Below are 24,388 nucleotides of genomic sequence, written 5' to 3'. Positions count from 1 at the left end.
CTGACATTAGAAATTTTTTTTTGTTAAACTGTTTAAATTTCACCGATATTCTAAATTAAATTAATTACCATAAATAATATTTATTTTGTATAAAAATCTCAGTTAATGTAAACAGGTAAAATTTAAATCTAACGAATTAAATGTAACAAGTAAAAACAAATTATATTTTACCAAAAAATTATTTTAAATTAAGATTATTTTACTAAATTTTCAGTGAGTTTTATTGAATTGGGTTTTTAAAATTCACAGTTCAGAATTTTAGGAATATAGTTTCAGGAGCTTTTAAACTGAAAATTATTGTAAATTTAAATTGCTAAAAATTTTTTTCTAGTCAAATGCTTTTTTTTAATATTAAATTTTAGAATATTAGCAGTTAAATATTTTGTTCGAAAATTAAATTTTAGAAGATATTTTCAAAATTATTTGAATTTAAAAAAAACTATGTACAAATTTTTGAAAAAATTAAATTTGAACTTTTGAGAATAATATAATAATAAATAAATATTACATATTATTATTGTTATTATTATTAAAGCTATTTACAATTAGTGGGCACAATTCAAAATTATCAAACTCACCGCACATTAAAAATATAATTTAAAAATATTATTTTATCGAATCATTGGTTTTGAATATTATTAACAATATTGTAATGAATATTATTATTTTAAGTATAGCGATATAATCCTTAATATTCCGTTTCATCGAAATTTTCGACAAATTCCGACCACTGATCATCAAAAATATCCAAAGCTTTCTCCTTTTCATCATCATTCATTGCACTGTATACAATTGAATTGTAACCAAGTTGAATTAAAGCTCTTAAATCGGCGCTTCTCGACATTATTCCCATGAAGGTTTCATAAAAATCATAACTCAATCCCTGTGCACCCCAGAGTCCTGGATCATCAGAAGCCACAACAACAGGATAGTCTTCTGCAAAAAGAATGCTCGCTGGATGATTTCTCAGATCGGCGACGAGATTCAATATTTGATTAGAAATTGGATTCACTTCGATTGCAATGTTCTTTTTCTTTACAAGTTCCATCACTTTTGGATGTTTTGGTAAAGCATAACTGAAAATCAAAAATTTATACACATCGTTAACAATATTAATCGTTTATTTTAAGACCGTATTCGCATTTAATTGAAAAAAAATGTTTTATTGTAATTTTCTATCATTGAATTATCACTGTAAAAAATTTTTTGTGAAAATTCCTAAAAATGTTCCGAAATCTATAATAATTTGAAATTTTGGTAATTTTTCCTAACAATTCGTAAGGAAATTTTATCTAAATCTAGGGAAATTCATAATAATATTTTGTAGGGAAATTTCACGAAAATGTTGGAAATTTTACAATACTGAACTCCACAACATTTTTGATGAATGATTAGAAAAAAAAAATTTTTTTCTTTAAGACGGCGAATTATAAAATATTTTCCTATTTAAAAAAATGTATTTTACAATTTCTTGATCAATAAATATTGAAAAAATTATTTTTGAAACGAAAATTCATAGAATTTTTCTTTCGAAAAAATATTTCTTAAAAAATAGTTAATCATAAACGTTGTGAACTTTATTATGATAAAATTTTATTTAAAATTAGGTAAATTTTCGTAATATTTTTTAGGAAAAATTCACAAAAATTGGAGAATTATTCGTAACATTTTGATAGAAAATTTATTATTCAATACGGAAAATTTTCAAAATTTTTTAAAATGTAGTGAAACCATAATTGTAAAAAATTTTATACCATACCCATGACCAATTCTTCTTGTATTTAACAAAACTGCATCTATGAGATTTTCATCAGCACTGAGTCCATACCAATCGGTCTCGCCTGTAAAAAAATATAATTCATCTTTATTTTTTATTCATTTGAAAATTGATTTTTAAATTTTATTAATTATAAAAGTTTTGTTATAATTTGTCTCACCTGCATGAAAGAATGTTTGATAATCATTTCTAAATGTTGTCAATTGTTTTGTGAAATTTTTTAATGGAAGTCCCTTATTTTCTTGGCCAACGAGATCAAAACCTGCTACAAAATTTGGATATGCATCTTTAATTTCTTGAAAAGTTTGCAAATATTTTTGCAATTTTTCATTGCTAATAAGTCGTCGTTTAGAGTAAATAATTTTAACTCCAACAAAATCAGGATGCTCTTCTACAAATCTACATTTAAATAAAAAATACAAATGATTTTTTATATAAAATTATGTAAACTATTTAATTTTTTACCTTTTTTATTTTTTATTTTTTTAAAATTAATATATAGTTTTTGAAATTTCTATATATTAATTTCAGGCCTCGGATCGACATTAAGGCGTTAAAAAAAGTCGTTTTAGTTTTTTATTTCTATTATAACCATTGTTAGTAGATATTAAAAATAAATTTCAATAATTCCTTAATAAAAATAATTGCACAGAAATTTATCAAGAAACTTTATTTAGATAATATTTCAAAATTTAACTGAGACAAATTTTCAAAAATTTTAGATTTATACAAAAAAAAGGAAAGTTACTTTTTTAAAAAAAATTTCAGTCTAATTTATGCAAATTATATACAAATTCAGAATTTTGTCAAAGTTTGAACTTGTAATAGTTGAAAAAAAAAAATTTCAGTCACTTTTTAAAAATAAGATACTTTAAGGGGAATAGAAGAATTTTTACATAAAAATGTTTTAAATAATTGAATTTTATAAGAACTTGATAAAGATTATTTGAATTGGAACAATTCATTAATATTATTGAAAATTATTAATTTGGTAAAGAATTAAAAATTTTTTTTTTAAATAATTGAGTTTTGGAAGAGTTTCATATTTTATTTTATTTAATGTATAAACATATTTATTAAAATTTATAGAAATAACTGAATTCTAAGAGATTTTAAAGTGAAATTTTTATAAAATTGAATTGCTAAAGATTTTCTTTTTTACAAATTCCAGACAATAATTGAATGTTAACTAATTTTTTATTAAATATTAAAAAAATATTTTAAATAATTGAATTTCAGAAGAGCTACTGTCTAGATTTTTAGAATTAATCAAATTTCAAGTGATTTTGAATTGAAAATATTGTAAATTCGAATTGAAGACTTTTTTGAAAAAAATTTTTAGCCAATAATATTGAATTTTAGAGAATTTTAAATTGAAAAATCTTTTAATTATAATTAAATTTTCCAAGAATTTCATTAAAAATTATTGAAAATAATTTCATAATCATATTTTCAAAATAATTCAATTTTAAAGAGTTACAATTTGTACTTAAAAAAAAAGTATTTTGTTTTTAATTTAATAAATCAACTAATTTTTCATTTTATTATATTTTAAAAATTTTGCAACAAAGATACAAAAAATGTGAAATAAAATAAGTAATAAAATAAATAATAAAAAATAAATAATAAAAAAATAGTACCTACCTAAAATAAATAAAAATAAAAATAAAATAAAATAAAAAAAAATAAAATAAATAAAATTTGCAAAAACTTATACGAGATTTTTTTGGAATTTACGATTTAATTTAAAGAGATAATATTTATTTACCTATCCACTACATCCTTAATGATTTTGACAACTTCGATTGGTTTGTAAATTTTGCCATTTAATTCATAAATTTTTGGTAAACTTGCTCTAAGTTCAACATATAACACTTTGTCATCGTAATTTTCCTGCAGCAATTGATAATAATAATCTTCATAAACTGGTCTGTAATATTAAAAAAAAAACATTAGAGTGTAAAAGGCAAAAGGTTAAAAAAAATATTGTTTCTAAAATAATTTAAAATTACAATTTTAAAGAATAATATGTAGTTATTAATTTTATTTACTTTTTAACAAAAATCATTTTTTTTTACAAAGTTAAAGAAACAATTGTAAATAATTAAAAGAATACAAGTAAAAATACGTTTACCGATATCTCATAAAAGATCCAAGGAATTCGAAAATACTTTGAAATTTGATCCAAGCTTTATCACCATCTGGATAGTCGTCTTCTGGATTTTCAGTTAACATTGATATGTGTTGTTGAATTCGTTGATTAATTTCTTTTTCACTTTCAGGCGTTTCGCGCAATTCACTCAACAATTTCCAATTGCATTCACTATCAGGATTATCGAAAAATCGAAGTTGTAATTTACCATTTAAATCACAGACATAGAGACTTGGACGATATGTGACATTATACAAGACAAATCTTTGTGATACTGTGCCTACATCGTGTGCATGCAACAGACATCCTTTTGGCATTTTATTAATTATTTTAAATACTTTTGATCTTTCAATGTCATCTTTTACTTTTAAAAAATTAGCTCTAGGAAGGAATTTACCCTCATCGGCGAAACCTTAAACAAATTGTTTATGTCAATATCATATTTTGCTTTAGACAAATGATTTTAACTGAACATCATTTTTAAGTAAATTTTTGTTTGATAAATTAATTTTTATCAAAAAAAGTGGTTATCCTGAATTCTCATGTGCGAATAAAAAATTGAAAATTTATTCACGCTATACATAATCGACAACAGATTTAAGAATGTTGAATGGTCTCTGAAATTCTTTGGCATTTAATAATCGCCCTATACAAACGGCACTGAACGTGAAAATGATAAACATTGAGTTTAAAATACCTTTCTCTTAAAATGCAGACATTTTTTTCAAAATCGGACAAAATACCAAGGATTCTTATCTTATAAATTTCTTAAATCCAAAAGATTGTGCAAATCTATACAAAAATGCGATTGTAAAATGAAAAGTACGAAAGTAATATAATGACAGCTGCGACATTGTGCTCCCTGCATGCTTCTGCCACCTAACGGCTGCAGGACGTAATAAAACCTAAAATTATATTACTTTCGTACTTTTCATTTTACAATATTGCGTTTTTGTATAGATTTGCACAATCTTTCGGATTTAAGAAATTTATAAGATAAGGATCCTTGGTTTTTTTCCGATTTTGAAAAAAATGTCCGCGTTTTGAGAAAAAAGTATTTTAAAATCAATGTTTATCATATTTTCACGTTCAGTGCCGTTTTTATAGGGTGATTATTAAATGCCAAAGAATTTCAGAGACCGTTCAACACTCTTAAGGCTTTTAACAAATTTGAATTGCCGCCAGAGGGCAGCAACTGACGGGTATAAAAAATTTTCCAATTTTACTTCGTACTTTATATATATTATAATAATTTTTCAATTTCGTGGATGCATATATGAAAGTTCGAAAATTTAGGATTACTTATTCGATTTTTGTAGTAATTGTCTAATTTGTAAAAAAAAAATTCTGTTTAAAATTAAATATACAAATTGTCGGCCATTTTTAAAGGGAGAAACTGTCGGAACACCGAAAGGTCCTTAATTCAAGAGTTTACCACTTCATATCTGTCAATTGCCAAAAGGCCGAAAAAAAAGTTTAGAGTTTCCTCAAAAATATTAATTTTGAAATGTTAAAATTTGACATCTATCTGTAATTGTATAGTGTAGACAACAAGCTAACTATAATATTATATTATATATAAGTGAATTCGTTTTTAAATAAATCTGAAAATAATTCATAAAGACGAAAAATTGTTATTGGAAACTTGGAATAAAAATTTGATTAAAAATTTAGTTATATACTCGATGCATGTAATGAAAATAATAGTGATTTTTCAGTAACTTTTTAAAAATGATTTTCTAATTTCTAATATATAATAGTTCCGGTTGACGGTGAATATAAAAATATAAAAATTAATTTTTAATTACATAAATATAATACATACCCTCATCAATTTCTTTAAATTTTGCTTCCATAAGTGTGTCGTTTATTGTTTTTTCGTCATCGTTTAAAACAACATCCGATCCAAAAGCCATATCTTCTTCCGTTTTTATTAAATTATCGCGGTTGGTATTAAAAGCTATGAATATATTAATGAAAATATTATGAAATAATAATTATTTAACGAGAAAACCATCAAAACAAATACTAAATTACACATATTAATATTATACGCATTATAATTTGAATTAGTTTCAAAATCTTCTTTGGCCATGAAAGTTTCAAATTTACATAAATTTTTAGAGATATAATCATTATAACGTTTAAAAATTATTTTTCTTACGTTGCAATTATGTATTCTATTTTTAGTATTTTTAACAGTGATATTCGTTATTATGTACAATATAAACCATGACCCAATTATTGGTAAGTATATTATAGCCAATTATAGCCAATTTTGAAACATATGCCAATAATTTGATCATATTTTATTTTTTAATTTCTATTAAAAATTGTTTTACCAAATATGTACATAATATTGATATACAAACTTGCTTCAGAGTTGTCAATTTTTTCGGATGGTTGTTCATCTTCATCTACTGATGTTATAAATTAATTAAAAATTAATTAGGTTTAATATTATCAAATTTTTGTCATAATAGAATTTATTTTATAAAATAAAAAATTTATAGTTTAATTAATTGATAATAATAATCAACATGGGGTAATTCTACCATTCCATAGGGGCTATTATACCCATCGACAGTTTTTAATGAATAAAATTTTTATTTTTGATTATTTAAATAGGGCACTAATTACTTATAATTTTTTGTTAGAAAGAATAAAAAAAAATTTGCAAAAAGCGTGAAAATGAGATGTGAAAATTTTCTAAGTTTGCAAAAATCTATTCCTAAAATTTTTATTGTTTTTTGCAAAATATTTTAATTGTTGTCAATTTAGTTGAGATGATGTTTATATAGAAATAAATAAATTGTTAGTTTATAAGGGGTGCAACATATAACCTCAAAAATATGTAAATGTCATTAATATTTATGTGTTTTTCACGTTAATTTTATAAATTTTTTCTCTTAAAATTAAACTTAAAAAGTTTGTTAGAAATTATATTGAGTTGTTTACTTAACCTAAAAAATATTAAATTGAAAAAAAAAATTTACCTTTTTTATAAAAATGTAGATTTTAGTAAAATTTTAATGTTAATTTTTAAATTTGTTGAACAATTTTTGCAAAAAATTTATAAATTTAAAATAATCAAATTTTGATGGGTATAAATGAATTTATAAGTTTCTGTAACTCCCCTTAAGGCCAGGTCCAAGTCGAGTCAGATGTTCCTTTGAAGTTTCAATGGAATAGGTGACACAACTTGGACATGGCCTTAAACAAACTTTTTTTGTCGCTCAAAAATATCTACAACGCAAAAGTTAAAAAAAATTTTTTTATTTTAATTTTGAATTTTAATGACGTGTTGAGTAAAAAACAGCATTTTTGTGAGTATAATTACCCCGGCTGACGATTATTGAAAAAAGAAATTTAATTTGATTAAATTTTTAAATTAAAAGGGATTTTAAAATAATTATAATAATATTTACGAACGTTTATCATCATCTGAATCTTCATCAATTTTATCTTCAATTTTAGTTTCTAAAAATAAAAATTATTTATTTATTTATATTTGAAAACACAAATGGGCAGTCCAATTGTAACAAAATTTTAAAAAAAATCAATTTTTAATAATTTAGAAAATGGTAATAATATACAAACTTTTATCATCGTCGGAATCATCATCAATTTCGTCCATAATTTTAGTTTCTAAAAAATGGAAAATTATAATTTTTTCTTAACAATCATTAATTGAAGTAATTAATTAATAAATAATTAATTTAGTAATTAATTAATAAATAAATAATTAAATTATTAATAAACCATTAATTAATAATTATAATAATTACAAACCGTCATCAGATTTCTTGGGCTCTAACTTTTCATTTTCATCTAAATGAACTTATGGAAAAATAAGGAGAATTAGTAAATTTAAATTGAATAAACAAAATGTTTTAGAAAAAATATATACGAACCTTTTTCCGTTTTTGCATCATCTTCGATATCCTCATTTGACAAAACTGAAATTTAGTTCCAAAAAAAAAAATTCACATTACTTCAAAAAATACATGTAAACAAATTTTCATATGGAACAGCGAAAAATTTCACTAAAATAGGAAAAGATTTAATTAGAAATTTTGCTTTGCTAGTGAAAACTTTCGCTGCTCCAGATAAATATCTTTTTTTTCCGTGCAGAGAAAAATAATAAAATATTTTTTGTAAATTTAAATTAAAAATTTAAAAATTTGTTTAATAAAAAAAAAAAAAATTAATAAATTATTTTTACAAACCTATTTCATCGTCTGCTTTTTCAGTTGCATTATTGTCCTCAAAATCTGTTACAGCTGCTTTTTCTTCTTCTTCAATTGAACTATTCTTATCACCTTTTGAAATTAAATAATTAATTATAATTAAATTTTTTTTTCTTTCATTTTCTTATTCTTCTTAAAATAATTAGTCTTGGAAAAACTTTTTTAAAAAATATTTATTTTCTTCATATTTATGATTAATATCTCACAAATTAAAAAAAAAAAAATTGAAATGCTTTAAATATTTTTAAATTTAAAAAATTGTTATTTATTTACTTTTTTTGATTAAGACAAAAAATATTTGAATTCTAAAACAATAAATACAAACCTATTTCTTTTTCCGTTACTGATGAAAAATCATTTTCTTTAATTGAATCAAATGATTTTTTTACTGAATCAATAATTTCCGTTGGATGTATTTCGGTAAATTTTTTTCGAAAATCTCCAATTTCTCGTGATACAGTAACAATAATCAAATTTAAACACAGAATGAAGAGAAACGTGTTATTTCGTCTTTCTATCATTTTTATTTTATATATATATATATTGATTAATCTTTACTATATAAAGAGTGCACTGTCCTATAAAGTTCTACTATCTTCTCATTTGAAAGCCCGGGAAAGACTGAATTCTGTTGCAATTAGAATTATAGCTTCAACTTCCTTTTTATACTTAATTTCGTGAGAATGTAACTTATACGGCAAAGATATGTAAAAAAAAAGTGAGATAACAACCTTGATAAACAATAAATTATACGGGAATTAGAAGGACTATAATTATTTGCTTTCATTAATTAATTCATTATCATAATCATTTGAATGAAAACACGTTTATAAAAACTGTGTTTTGTAAATTGTATTTTATTCATTAAAAAAATAATTATTAAATTTGAATTGAAATCTATTGGAAATCGAAAAATATTTTTAAATAATTTTTAATAATTTCGAATTTTTTTTTTGTTGTAATTATTAATATTTTTAATATATATTATTATTTAATTTATTTATTTAAAGTATTACAAATTAATGAATATTTCAATTTTCTTTGCAAGAATAAATTTTGCTGTTGCATGCAATTTTTTTTTTTTTGCATTCCAAATCTTATTGAATGCTTCGCAAACAAATTCGTTAAAATTAACAATCGATAAATTTAATAAAAAATAATAAAATAAATTCAAAAAATGAAAATAAATAAAATTAAAAATTGAAAATTAAAAAAAATACCTACTGGTACCTATAAAATGAAAAAAAAAGTTAAATTGAATCGTGAATTTCGAAAAAGGCTCAACTCTAAAAAGTGTAAGAGTCATTTTCACTAGCAATTGTTATGCGAAAATGACACTTACGCTTTTTCGAGTTGAGCCCTTTTCAAAATTCACAAATTGCATACTGACTATTTTAACTAGTGAAATTAAAAAAAAATATATAAGTTCTCACCTGTTTTTTTTTTTTTTGGTCAGATAATCATTGTATTTTCTAGTACTTAAACTTGTTTGCTATGTTTAGTTATTATGATAACAGAAGCATTATAGCAAAACATCAGGTATAATTAAAAATGCCTTAATTATAGACACTTAACTACAGCTCGTATCGAAATACACCTCCTTTTTTGTTAAAAATCAAAATATTTTTAAAAATTATATTTACAATATTAGCAATGTTTGTTGGTTATTCTAATAAATTTTAGATTTTTTTGAATTAATTAAAATCAACGAGATTTATTAAAAAGACTCGATTTTATTTACGTTCTGAATAGAAATTTTGAAAGCATTTTATTAAATATGGTGTTTAATTTTTTATTTCATCATTTCATATTTGTATACAAATTGACATGAATATAGGGTATGATTGAATGTAGAAAGAACAAATGAATTGAATGTGATACAAAAATTAAAAAAAAAAAATAGCTGTTGAAATAATATCAATTGATTAAAATAAAAGTCGACGATAAAATTGTACTAAATTAAAAACTACTGCTAAAAATTTTCTTATATTTCTACTAATTTTATAATTCAGATAAAAATGTTAAATAAATAATTTCGATTAACTAAAAAATTAATTGCTTTTAATTAGAACTAATTTTTTAAACAAAAAGATTAAACTTTTTTATAAAAGCAAAGATTTTTTTCGCAAATATAGAAAAAAATTTTTTTTTTTGCAAAAATTGAATATAAAAAAAAACTTATAAATATAAAAATAGTTAATAAAATTCTGAAAAATAGACAATTTTTCAAATTAATAATATCATTTCTAACCATTATAGAAATTTTTCTCTGTTTTTTTTTTATACAGAGAAATCCTATTATAATGTTTAAATAGAAAATTATATATAATAATATAATTAATTATAATAAAAATTGACTACAATTCTTGTTCTTTATCTGGAACTTGTAGAAATTGTTGCCATTGTCTCTCGAAAATATCGTGAGCTTTTGATTTTTCATCAGCAGTCATCATACTGAATTCAATTGAATTAAAAGCAAGTTTCTTTAATGCTCTCAAATCAGAAGATTTTGCCATAAGTCCCATAAATGCTTCATAAAAATCGAAACTTAATGCTTTTGCACCCCAGAGACCAGGATCGTCACATGAAACCACTACAGGATAATTTTCCGCAAAGAAAAAAGTTGCAGGATGATTTCTCATATCACCCACAAGGGCAAGAACTTGATTAGAAATTGGATTCACTTCAATTGCAATATTTTTCTTCTTCACTAATTCCATTACTTTTGGATGTTTCAGTAATGCATATCTGAAAAAAGAAATTATAAGTTAATTATTTTACAATATAAATATCATTTAATTATTTATAAATTCGTTTGTTAAAATTGTTGGCTTGAGATTTCTTCTTTGGATATAATTTCTATAGCACATTATACATATATTATACTACTCTTCAGAAATAAATTTTTTTCTCTTCTTCACCTCATCTTTCTTATTATTATTATACAAGTTTGCAGTTTAAAAAAAAATTTGTTAAATTTAATTACAAATTCTTTATATAAATCTATTATTTATAACTTCTACGTTAATTTAATTTTATACTAATTTCATATGTTTTAACAACTAAATTAAAATATCGACAATATCTAAATTTTAAACACCACTTTACAGTTACATTTGTACTTATCATTACATATACTATAATAAATATTCACTGACGAAGGCACACATCAGTTGTCGAAACGTATGAAATAAAGGAAAAATTTTTGTTCTTCTTTTTTTCATAGAACCCTCATGCCAAAGAATTTATAAATACGCATTAAATCATATTAAGGGTTCAAGTAAAAAACATCATAATGCAATTATTTTATTAATTTTTTTCGAATTAAAAAAAAATAATTTCAAATTACCCATGTCCAATTCTTTTTGTATTTAATAATATTGCATCAATGAGATTTTGATCTGTATCTAGTCCATACCAGTCGGTTTCTCCTGTGTGTGTGAAAAAAAAAAAATTTATTCTTCTGGGAATTTATTAAATTTATGAAATATTTTTAATTTTATTAAATTTATATTTTTATATAATTTAATAATATTGTATCTCACCCGCATGAAAAAAGAATGGAATATCTTTTCCGACAATTTGTAACTGATCAGCAAAATCAATTAAACGACCTCCTTTATCTTCTTGTCCAACCAAATCAAAACCAGCCAGAAATGATGGAAAATCGTTTTTCAATTGTCTTGCAGTTTCCAAGTATTCTTTCAATTTATTTAAATCAACACGTCTTATAGGAGCGTAAATTATTTTTGCACCGATGAAATCTTGATGACTTGCCGTAAATCTGAAGAGAAAAATCCAATTAACTTGTCAATAAAGCAATTATCATTTTAAAATATATATATATATATATTTGAATATATTATAATGAGAAATAAATAAAAATTTATATTTATTTATTTTTTTTTTTAATTTTTGAAAAATGAAAAACAAAATAACAATTAAAAAAAATCACACAATTTTTTATTCGTAAAAAATAAAAATTATTTGATTAAAACAAAATGATTTTCTTGTCTATTATCCATATTAAATATGTACATTTAAACCAAATACATATTTAATGGATCTAAATATTTTATTTATCATAATTTGGATCAAAGAACCCCGCACAAAATGTACAGAAAATGAATCCCTATTAATTTTGACTAAACTTTGGGAAATTGTTGTTTTTTTAATTTCAAACAAAACAAATAAATAATGCTTTAAATCAATTAGTTATGAAAATTATTTAATTCAATAAATTATATATTTTTATTTAAATAAATATATTTATTTTCATATATAAATAAAATTTTTGTTTCGAAATAATTAAACAAATTTTTTGAACCAAAATATTTGATTTAAAAATAAAAAATAAAATAAAAAGAAAAACTTTCTTTTTGGAAAAATTTCTTTTAAAAATAAAAAATATTATACATACTTGTCCGTGACATCCTTTAAAATCTGCATGACTTCTGATTTTCGATAGACTTTGCCGTCCAAGTCAAATAAATCGGGTAGAACTGTTCTTAATTCTAAATATAACACTTTATCGTCATACATTTCCTGAAGACTTTGGTAATAATAATCTTCGAAAACGGGTCTAAAAATTATTAAAAAAAAATTTATATACATAATATATAGTTTAAACACATTCGATTCTATTTGAAAGATTTCAAGTTAAGTGATAATGTGAAAAAACTTTACTTTTCGAAACACGCTTATCTCAATTGGGGCTATTATACTCATCGCCAGTTTTTAATTAATAAAATATTTATAAATATAGAAATGTTTAAATTTCACGCTCGATGTAAATATTGTTTGAAAGTTTTATTACAGAGGGCGCTAAATGTTATTACTTCATTTTTTGTAAGAAGGCAGAAAAAAAAATTCATAAATTCGTCAAAAATGACAGAAATTCCAATTCACCGAATTTTCATTTTTTCGAAATTACAAATAGCCGAACAAACAATCGACAGAAAGATTTCGGCGCAATTTTTGAAAATTCACCAATCACGATTTTCTTGATAATTTCTAATTGGTCAATATTAAAAATTGTTCCAAAATCTTTCTGTCAATTGTTCGTTTAGCCGCATTTGTAATTTCAGACAAATGAAAATTTGACATCTTGAAAAAAATTATATCAATATGAGCCAAAAGTTTTGAACGTTCAAATGAACAAAATTTTTTTTGTAACTTCTTTAAATACAAATTTTATTACAAAATATTGTTTTAAATATCTAAAAAGAAGTTATTAATTTAATATTAGTTTAATTTACTGTTTTATTTAACATTGACATTATAATTTTTAATAATTTATAGATTGAAAAAAATATTTTGTTTATTTGAACGTTCAAAACTTTTGACTCATATATCAATTAAAAATTCGTACAAACAAAAATTCGGTGAATTGGAATTTCTGTCATTTAGAAATTTAAATCACATAAAATTTGAAAATTTTGTTGAGTAAAAATTCTCGTATGAAAATAAATTCTGTCAAATTCTAATTCGAAAATTGAAAATTCGTCTAAAAAGTAATTATTTCTAAAAAAAATTCTTTAAAAGAAAAATTCTAATCAATTATTTTTATGGAAAATTCATGCGCCCCCGTCAAAAAAAGTAAAAAAAAAACTTTCATTAATATTTATATGTTTTTCAAGTTAATTTTGTAACTTTTTCTACTAAAATAACTTAAAAAGCTTATTAGAAATTATATATTAAGTTATTTAGTTAACTTAAAAAATGTTAATTTAAACATTTTTTTATCTTTTTTTTAAAAAATCAATTTTAGTAAAATTAACTTTCTTTGTTAAACAATTATTATAAAAAAATTTTTTTAGATTTTCTTTTTTTTTATCGTAATCTAGACTATCTACAGAAAAGATTTCATATAGCTACAGCTGTATAAAAAAAAATGTTGAGGATATTTTATGAATAAACTTTAGGTACTGAATATGAGGCATTTCATATGAGAATACGGGGTCATGTCTCGGATTTTTCTCAAAATTCGGTAAATTGTAGTGATAGTAGTGCTAAATAAGAGTACAAATTTTGAATTTAAAATTTTTAATATTTTTCGAGATATTTACAATAACAAATTTGAGCAATATTTTTTTGCTTTACTTATAACTTTTTTCCTACTAAAAATAGAGAAAAATGTTGTAAATGTTTTTTACGCAGAAGACCTTAAACTTTTAGAAAAAAATTATTTAAAAAAAAATATCAATTTTTAAACAATTTGTTTAAAAAATAAAATTTGTTTATAACTTTTAAACATGTTTTCCCTCATTTAGAAGCGCGAAAAAAAGTCATGAATATTGTTTAAGTCATAATAAATCGATGGATAAATTTTTGAGGTGGCATTATTTTTTGTTTTCGAGATATTAATTAATTAACTAACAAAAGTTAATAAAAAATGAAATATTTTACGAACAAATAAAATTAGAGTAATTTTAAAAATACCATTAGAATGCTTATCAAAATCCGCATCCAACGAGCTCTATATGAACTATTTTGAATAAACGGGTGTTAAATTAATAATTAGTAATAAAATTTATTTAAATAATTAATAATATTTGAAGAAATGAAGATAAATCGTCAATTCTTTTTTTATTTGGAAGATCATTTAATTCTGTGTCAAAAAAAGAATATTAATTATTACCAAGAATCAAAAATTAATTATAAAATGTTATTTAGAAAAAGACTGAAAAATAGCATGCCGAGTAGGTAGGCAGCCCCCTCCAACTTGTGTCGTAGGGTGCTGAAGCCTCAATTTTCAATAATCATCTGCTAATAATTGAGATTTGTTAAAAATATTATTTACACTGGTTTTATTTAACACAGAATTAGATGATCTTCCAAATAAAAAAAGAATTGACGATTTATCTTCATTTCTTCAAATATTATTAATTATTTAAATAAATTTTATTATTAATTATTAATTTAACACTCATATAATATTTCATTTTTTATTAACTTTTGTTAGTTAATTAATTAATATCTCGAAAACAAAAAATAATGCCACCTCAAAAATTTATCCATCGATTTATTATGACTTAAACAATATTCATGACTTTTTTCGCGCTTCTAAATGAGGGAAAACATGTTTAAAAGTTATAAACAAATTTTATTTTTTAAACAAATTGTTTAAAAAATTGATATTTTTTTTTAAATAATTTTTTTCTAAAAGTTTAAGGTCTTCTGCGTAAAAAACATTTACAACATTTTTCTCTATTTTTAGTAGGAAAAAAGTTATAAGTAAAGCAAAAAAATATTGCTGAAATTTGTTATTGTAAATATCTCGAAAAATATTAAAAATTTCAAATTCAAAATTTGTACAATTATTTAGCACCACTATCACTACAATTTACCGAATTTTGAGAAAAATCCGAGACATGACCCCGTATTCTCATATGAAATGCCTCATATAATAGTCCCGCATTTGGGGCTATTATACTCACCACTTTAAGTTTCTATAAATGGTAAAAAAAAAAAATTTTTTTTAAACCTCAATCACTTCATCTAAAATTTCTCATAAAGAAAATCGTTTAAAAATTTGAATTATTTCCGAAATATTTTGTAAACTATGTATTTAGAAAGTAATTAAAATCATACTTGTATGCAATAAACGGAAAAAGAAATCCAAAAATACTTTGAAATTTAATCCAAGCCTTATCGCCGTCAGGATAATTGGGATGTTTTGTGATCATTGACATTTGTCGTTGAATTTTTTTATTAATTTCTATTGCTTTTGTCGAATTTTTTCTCAATTCACTCAGTAATTTCCAGTCACAATTTTTGTTTGGATTTTTAAAAAACATTAATTTCAATGTACCATTATTTTCACAGGCATAAAGATTATCACGATAAGTGACATTTGTTAAAACATAATTTGGTGACAAAAGACCTAAATCGTGTGCATGAAGAACTGCACCTTTTGGCATTTTTTTAATTATTTGAAAAACTTTTGATTTTTCTATCTTATTATTTACTGTAAGGAAATTAGATCTAGGAAGAAATTTACCCTGATCTGCGAAACCTGCAAAAAAAAAAAAAAAATTAAATTTCTGTTCACTATAACAATATTTAGAAATGCAATATTTTTTTTATTATTTATTTAGAAAATAAAAAAAGAAATTTTTTTAAATAAATTAATATTTTATCTCTTATTTAATTAAAATTTAATTAATATTAAATTTTTTTAAAAATTAAATTAAATTATTTTATTGTAAAAAAAATTATCATTTGTATTTTGTAATATGTCAATCAAATATGTATATATACTTAACGAGGAAATTGTAATTTTCTATGTCAATAATGTTTCATAATTTTAATCGATTGATTAATTATCACACTGAGTTGATATCAAACACGAGTATAAATTATTATTAAATTTACAAATTTATTTATATATTTATTTTTTATAAATAACTGCCTTTTTTTGAAAATTATGATTGCTTTTTTACTTTGCGAGTTTTATTTATTTTTTAATTTAAATTTTTTAAATAAATTTTAAAAAAAATTATTATTTTTCATATAATATATATATATTTTAAATAAAATTTTTTTTTTAAATAATCAATTTAGAACATCAGAAGACAGTGAAAAAGACAAGTGTCGTATTTTAATAAAAAAAGACATTATCTACAAAGTGTATACAGTCTATTTTAAAAAGTAAAAAAAAAAAAGAAATAAAAAATTTGTGTGAAATATGAAAAAATAATTTTTTTCTTAATTTAAAAACGAAAAAAATAGTGAACAAACCCTCTTCAATTTCGTTCTTTTTGGCAGACATAAGATTGAAATTTGTGAGAAATTCATCTTTTTGCAATGGAACATCACCACCAAAGGCAAAATTCTCTTCTTCACGAATAAAATCAGCTCGTTTTGTCCAATAATCGTCAATTTCTCGTGTCACTATCACTGGATTGGCATTGATATATTTTATGGCGAATAAAAATGAAAGGACAATTGAATGTCGGCTCAAGGTCATTTTAAATATTTTAATGGTCACTTTCTATATACAGTATATGTAATAATAAGGTACAAAGTTGTCGCCCTTCTCATGTGAATGCCCGATGAATACTGAAATTCATGAGATTAATCTTCAAAGCTATCTATCACTGAGTATGTTGACGTTGTAGTTATAGGCTTTATGCATATTGGTTTATTGAACCCCCATTGTTGAAACATATTATAAATGACGCGCTTTGAAGAAAGGGATTTTTTTCCCTCCAAACTTTTAAAACATAACCTATAATTTTTTGTTATCACTTTCTTCAGAGCGTGTCAATGTAATATTTATTTTTACTTAAAATTGCACAGACTTGTAACAAAATACAATTTTTTTTTTTTTAGTGTCAAAACAAGAAATTTTATTTTTATCATATTTTTATTATCTAACATCGAGGGGGAATTTACTATTAAAAATTGTGTACACTTGACTACAACACTACACATATTACCATTATTACCTTAGTATTACACTTTTTACAAGTATTACATACTACTACCAAAATATTACTGTATTACAAAGTATTACACATATATTACTGAGTATTACCCTTTATTACAAAAAATATTACACGTCAAATAGCACTTTCTTATATGTAGAACATTCAATAAAATTACTTAAAATTATTATTTAAGAGAAAAACTTTAAAATAAGAAATAGAGAAATAAATAATTAAATATTTTTAAATATTTGGGTAAGTGCATCAATTACGGCGCGTTCATAAAAAATAACTATTATTACTATATCTATATTAATAAAATTAGACTTTTGTCTGTACATTGCTTAGAACTTAAAAATTCATGTATAATTCTTTGTTTCAAGTCATAAGGATTCTAGAAATAGCATTAAAAAAAATTCTGTCTGTCTGTCTGCACAATATTTTGTTCGCTAATCACGCATAAACGGCTTGACCGATTTAAATGAAACTTGTCAGTCTTTTAGGTATTAGACTAACTTAAAATCTTAGCCATACCCCATTAAAAAATATTAACTTGAACGGAAGTTATGGCACTTTTTGTAAAAATCGAAATTTTAAAATTTTTTATTTTTTCGCTTATTTTTACTAGACTTTTTTTAAGAAGTTTTTTGAGGTTAATTAATTGCATTTTTACCTTAAAATTGAGAAAATAACTGATAGATTTAAAATTGTGAAGAAAAATTCCAAAAATCAAATTTTTTAAATTTAATTTCTGTTATATTTTACTAAACCTTTTTTAGCTATGTTTTTGAGTCCAATTAATAAAATTATAACTTTATAATTAAAAAACATGACAAATATAAAGAAATGAAAAAATGTTTTTTTAGTAACAACCTTTTTATAATTATTGTTTTCGGGTTATAGATTTTTATTTTAATATTATATAGTTTAAATAATATTAAAAGATTTTAAGTTGTAAAAAAAGTATAAGAAATTAAAATTTGAAAATAATTATTTAAATAAAATTTTAAAATGCTGTTTCGATTTTGTCTCAACTAATTTTATAATTTTTTTAACAAGCATTCTAATTATCTTCAAAAATACATTTAAAAAATTTAACATCTATGTTAAATTTTTTAAATGTGTTTTTGAAGATAATTAGAATGCTTAGTTTAAAAAGAAATTAATTTCTAAAATTTTAAAAAAATATTTTTTAATTTTGTAATAATTTTTTATAATTATATTTTATTCTTTAAATATATTTTAAAAATTATTTGCACGAAAATACTGTTGGGCGCACACCACTAGATTGTGCTCCCGCCGAAGGCGGGTACGAAAGCTAGTATTTAATATAACTGTTGCAAAATGATTAAAAAAAATTATTTTAATCTTTTTTTGATACAATTACTAATGAAGATGCACATTTAAACAATTATTAATTAAATTATTTGAGATCAAATTTTTTCCCTCGCCGTAATTGAAACATTTTTAATACTTCCATTGGCTCCAATTTCGACGGGCAAAGTATCTTCAAAATACACGTAATTTTGGTCACCGAAACTGATACAAACGCATCGCAATAGTAAATTACGGTATTAGTTTTAATTTCTCATATCTGTTTAAATAATCGATTTTAATAAAGTTAAACATTTTTTTAACATCTAAATAACATAATCTTTTAGTTTAATAAGTCTTAAATTGAGTTTATACAATAGAATTGTCGAATTTTCTATTTCAAAGGTGTTTTGACTCGAATCGCGCCGCAATTAGTGAATTCACCCTACTTATAAAAGAAAATAATAAATTTCTCATTTTTAAAACGTAAATAACTATTATTTCACATGTTTTGAAATTTCTTTTAAAGAACACGATAAATATAACTTATTTGTTTTTAACTTTGCAAAGTTTTCCTAAAAGTATCAAATTGAGACCAAAAATTGCATCAAATCTTTGCAACGTTTTGATGCACATAAGTTATATCAAAAAGAGATCGTTTTGTGTATCATTTTTAGAAATGATACACGAAACGGTCTCATTTTTTGATGCAAAAGATGTAATCAATTTATATCAATCATGGCCGAATTGAATCGACTCAAAATTAAACGAATTTTTTTCAGATATTTTGGTAATAGTACAATTGCGGAGACCATTTCACTATTTAATTTGAAAATGAAAATAACAGAAAATCAAAGACAATGTGCAATTCGATAATTAAAAAGTGACAGCTTATAAACATAACCTAAAATGCATGAGAAAAAATTTGTCGATAAAATCAATATAGCCGAGCTTTTTAGAAGGTAGATGGCAGCACTCATCTATTTTCTTTCTTTAAATTTTTTCTGAATCGTTTTTATAAAAAGCAAAACTGCCATCTACCTTCTAAAAAGCTCGGCGATATTGATTTTATCGACAAATTTTTTCTCATGCATTTTAGGTTATGTTTATAAGCTGTCACTTTTTAATTATCGAATTGCACATTGTCTTTGATTTTCTGTTATTTTCATTTTCAAATTAAATAGTGAAATGGTCTCCGCAATTGTACTATTACCAAAATATTTGAAAAAAATTTGTTTAATTTTGAGTCGATTCAATTCGGCCATGATTGATATAAATTGATTAAATTTTTTGCATCAAAAAATGAGACCGTTTCGTGTATCATTTCTAAAAATGATACACAAAACGATCTCTTTTTGATATAACTTATGTGCATCAAAACGTTGCAATAGAAAAAGATACAACCAAGTTTACTGTGTGTACGAGGAACTGAACAAATATAATTTTCTATATTATAATATCCGTGAGCATCCTTGTTTATAACGTTTAATATTTGGTTTTTGCTATCTTAAACCACGAACACAAACAACCTAAGCCTCGTGCATTTTTTATCGGTGTAATTACAGGAGCAGATGTCTTACTGTACTCGATTTTTTTACTTATTCCGGTAAGGTTGCTAACAGCTAAAATTCGGCAAATTACTAAAGAACCATTTTCTGATTTGATTCTGTAAACATTCAATGGCAAAGTTGCCATACTTCAGCATCAACTCCCGCGCTACATTTGAACAAATGTTTAAAATTTTTACTTATATATTAACATTTTTTGGTTTGATTTTCTTTAAATTTTTTAAGGTATTACACCATAATACCACAATATTACAAGTATTACACAGTATTACATGATATTACAAAATAATACTTATTATTACAAGACATTACAAAATATTACAGGTACTACCGAGAACTCTCTGTCGATTGCTGATGGAACAATCCGGATTTGTTTAGCTGATAGGTTTATTGTTCCATGTCACGTGGTCATCTTGACCACGTGCTGTTAAATAATGAATCCGGTTAAAGTGAAAAATATATTGCAAGTGTATAGTGAATGAATGAAGATACAATTTCATCGTTTCAGGTCAAAGAATTTGATTTAGAAGCTGCGCATGTTCCACAGATTTTAATGCAAATGAAACTGGTGATATGACCTATGGAAATCTGCTATCGATTATTTTAGAAGGCGAAGAAACTGAACAAATTGTATATTAGACGGATCAAAGCTTTGTTAATTCAAAAAATTGTATTGCCTATTTAACAATTTAGTTTTGTTATTTCAACGGTTCCATAACAATTTTCTTTGTTCATCAAACAATACTGTTTGTTCACCGACCAATCCGAATAGTTTTAATAACAATCCCATTTTGACAATTGTTTTTGTCCCAAAAACAAATAGAACTGCTGGTTCTATATTGACAAGCCGAAATTGTTGTGTGTACTTAATTTTTAGTAACCAAAACAATTCTTTTTTCTCCGTGTAGTATAAAAAAAATCAAAAATATTTTTAAAAAATTCCGAAAATATTGTAAAAATTGTTTGCCCATTATCGGCCTAGGCTTAAAAGTTTCGTAAAAAGAAGTAGTTTTTTTGAAAAATTTTTGTAAAAATTTGATTAGTACGTCAAATGAGAAAAATGACTTTTTATCATTAAAACTCAAAAATTTGATAGTAATATCGTTTAAAAAAAAATTTCTATTTTTTTTTTTTGAAAAGTACGTTTAAAAACACATTTTGAAAAAAAAGACTTTTAAAATTGATCCATTTTTAAGGAAGTTATGAGCATTCAAAAATTAAAAGTCATAAAAATTCTCCAATTTTCAAGATTCCATAACTCGAAAACGGCTATTGCTAAAAAAATTTGAAAAAATTCATGGAAACTAGTCTCAATTAGTATTAAAGGAAGAAAAAAATCTCAAAAAAATCGGAGATGCAATATTGCAGATGGACTTACACTTTGGCATGGAATACATCATGTACATTAATAATGTTAATTAAAAATATTATAATCTTATCAGTGAAAAAATCAATGTAAGTTAAAGATTTCAGATATAGTAAAATCATTTGAAATTAAATTATTTTTAAAACAATATCTTTATATGCTAATAATTGAATTGCTGTATTGTATATGTGATAAGACAAACTCTTATCTCTTCAAACATGATGATACATGTTATTGTTTAAAATAACTTATATAAATTGTATTTATTTGCCTAAAAAATTGATGAAGAGATAAATTTTCTAAATATATATATGAAGATACATTTTTGTACGCAGTTTTTTGATAAAAATTGAAATAGACAAGATTAAAATGAAAAGTGAATCACGACAATAGAAATGGATTTTATTTTTTGTTATAAATCAGATTTAGGACTTTATTTGTGGTATAAATTAATATATGTGAAATAAATAAAATATAAAAGATGAAAATATATAGGTATGTCAAACTTGTGTAATTTTCTAAAAATTCTTTATACTATAGAATTTGTATACATTCGAATTTGGTACAAAGATGTCATTTTACTATTTTAGTGACAATAGTTGAGATTTTTTTATTAGAATAGTAAAATTTATTACAAATTGCAAATTCATAGTGTTGAAAAATACAAAAATTATAAATATCTTTTTATGAAATTAGAAACAAAATTTCATCAAAAATGATAAATAATTTTCTTTAATTTCAAATATAATTTTACTAGAAAAAATTATAATATTTAATTTTAAAAATATTATTTTTGTTTATTATCTAGTTGTAAAACATCCATAAATAATAATTTTATTATAAAAAATAATATTCACTACACAATTATTATTAATTATTATATCAAATTATCAGTCGCTATTATCGCTTTCGCTTTAATGATATTGAAAGAATTATTGAACTTCCTTGATTTCAAATATAAAATATCTCTTACATTTAAAAAAAATTAAATTATTTTAATAATAATAATCTTTATTTTAATAAAGAATATTATTGAAAATCAAAAATTTTCAAACGAAGTTACAAAAATAAATTAAATAAAATTATTTATCATCTGATAATGAAAATTTTCATTCTAAAGTTGAAAAGGAAAAAATTATGATATGATTTTTTTATACCATTAAAATATATTTTTGGTGCACTTAACGAATTTTTAGACAAAATTAATGTGAAAATTTACCAGGTTAGTAATAATAATTTTATTTGCAGCAAATGATCACTTGTTACGTATGAAATTTACTACTTTGAACTCCAAAGAAAAAATAAATCAAAAAAATACTTTCTTTGACAGTTTTCTATATTTGAATTTATCAAACTATATTTTACTAAATTTTTTATATTCTGAGTTGTTAAATGATAATTTTTTATTATTGTTCGACAAACCGATATTTTTTCAAGGATTCACTTTTTTTTACACGTGCCTCTTTATTGCTTTAAAATTTTTTTAATTTATTAAATTTTATTAAAACCACTCCAGGGTGTCGATTATATAATTTGATTTGACTTTGATGTCAAAATCAAATTTATTTTTACGAATTTATTTTTTTTTATTGCAATTTGACGTGAAAATCAAATTAATTTTTTTAATTGCAATTTAAAGATCAAATTTTAATTTATTTTTTTATTGAATTTAAATTTGACGTCGAATTGCAAAAAAAAAAATGAAGTAAAATTTGATTTTTAAATTGCAATCAAAAAAATTAATTTGATTTTGACGTCAAATTGCAATAAAAAAAATAAATTCGAAAAAATAAATTTGATTTTGACACTAAAACGAATTTGATTTTGACATCAAAGTCAAATCAAATTACATAATCGACATTCAGTTTTCCTTTAGAGGGTAAAAAAATCATATTTCCGTTCTAGGGGTAAAACTAGGGTGTAGCATTAATTTATTAAATTGTATCTATACATTTGTATATGTACAAATTAATACATTAGTAGTATTTACATTTTTATTTATTTTATCTAATAATATAAGATATTGCTCAAAATTGAGCAGCTGGATTCTACAAGGGCACGTAAATTTTTTCGGCCGGAAAAAGAAGTCCCCTGGACACTCAAAATTCATTTTTCGAATTTTAATATTTTTCGAGCATATTCTTATACAGAATTCGATTGCGCATCTTTTTCTCTTAATAAGAAATTTTCCATCTTTTTCCGTTTTCGAAATATAAGAGAAAAACTGTTTTTTTAAAAAAGAAAATTTTCATTGTTTATTTGACTTCAACTCGCGGCAGCTCAGACAATTTTACGAATTTATTAATCAAAACAACTTTTTTCTTTTTTAGTCACTCGTAGAATATAATAACACGTATTTTCGTTTTTGTTTCATTAAGAAATTCGTAAAATTGTCTGAGCTGTCGCGAGTTAAAGTCAAAAAAACAATGAAAATTTTCTTTTTTAAAAAAACAGTTTTTCTCTTATATTTCGAAAACGGAAAAAGATGGAAAATTTCTTATTAACGGCATGTGGGAACCTCCCACGTGAC

The 24,388-nt window shown here is 22.7% G+C and overlaps 2 protein-coding genes across 6 annotated transcripts; both read right to left on the bottom strand.

The window, feature by feature from the left end:
* Nucleotides 1–504: 504 nt before the first annotated feature.
* On the bottom strand, nucleotides 505–8,827 carry LOC127285315 (adenosine deaminase 2-like). Of its 5 annotated transcripts, none has more exons than XM_051311277.1 (13): nucleotides 8,505–8,827; nucleotides 8,159–8,251; nucleotides 7,844–7,888; nucleotides 7,722–7,769; nucleotides 7,530–7,577; nucleotides 7,362–7,409; nucleotides 6,302–6,349; nucleotides 5,755–5,889; nucleotides 3,912–4,341; nucleotides 3,546–3,707; nucleotides 1,938–2,176; nucleotides 1,760–1,841; nucleotides 505–1,076 (listed from the first exon to the last, which is right to left on the bottom strand). In XM_051311277.1, the coding sequence occupies exons 1-13, from the start codon at nucleotides 8,698–8,700 to the stop codon at nucleotides 689–691; spliced, it is 1,962 nt and encodes a 653-aa protein (XP_051167234.1). In that variant the 5' UTR covers nucleotides 8,701–8,827; the 3' UTR covers nucleotides 505–688. The 5 variants fall into 5 exon arrangements, with proteins under 5 accessions (XP_051167234.1, XP_051167242.1, XP_051167226.1 ...); XM_051311285.1 differs by having other exon boundaries at nucleotides 6,302–6,355; nucleotides 7,722–7,760; XM_051311269.1 differs by having other exon boundaries at nucleotides 6,302–6,355; nucleotides 8,505–8,826.
* A 1,512-nt stretch (nucleotides 8,828–10,339) lies between these two features.
* On the bottom strand, nucleotides 10,340–23,224 carry LOC127285293 (adenosine deaminase 2-like). Its single transcript, XM_051311245.1, has 7 exons — nucleotides 23,078–23,224; nucleotides 16,922–17,242; nucleotides 15,773–16,196; nucleotides 12,600–12,761; nucleotides 11,725–11,963; nucleotides 11,529–11,610; nucleotides 10,340–10,927 (listed from the first exon to the last, which is right to left on the bottom strand). The coding sequence occupies exons 2-7, from the start codon at nucleotides 17,148–17,150 to the stop codon at nucleotides 10,537–10,539; spliced, it is 1,527 nt and encodes a 508-aa protein (XP_051167202.1). The 5' UTR covers nucleotides 17,151–17,242; nucleotides 23,078–23,224; the 3' UTR covers nucleotides 10,340–10,536.
* Between the last annotated feature and the right edge of the window lie 1,164 nt (nucleotides 23,225–24,388).

This window comes from Leptopilina boulardi, unplaced genomic scaffold, assembly GCF_019393585.1.
Source record: "Leptopilina boulardi isolate dan_hultmark-lab unplaced genomic scaffold, ZJU_Lbou_2.1 LbouV2_121, whole genome shotgun sequence".
NCBI classification, from domain to species: Eukaryota; Metazoa; Arthropoda; class Insecta; order Hymenoptera; family Figitidae; genus Leptopilina; species Leptopilina boulardi.
Note: the sequence above shows the minus strand (reverse complement) of the source record. Positions and strands in the feature narration are given on the sequence as shown.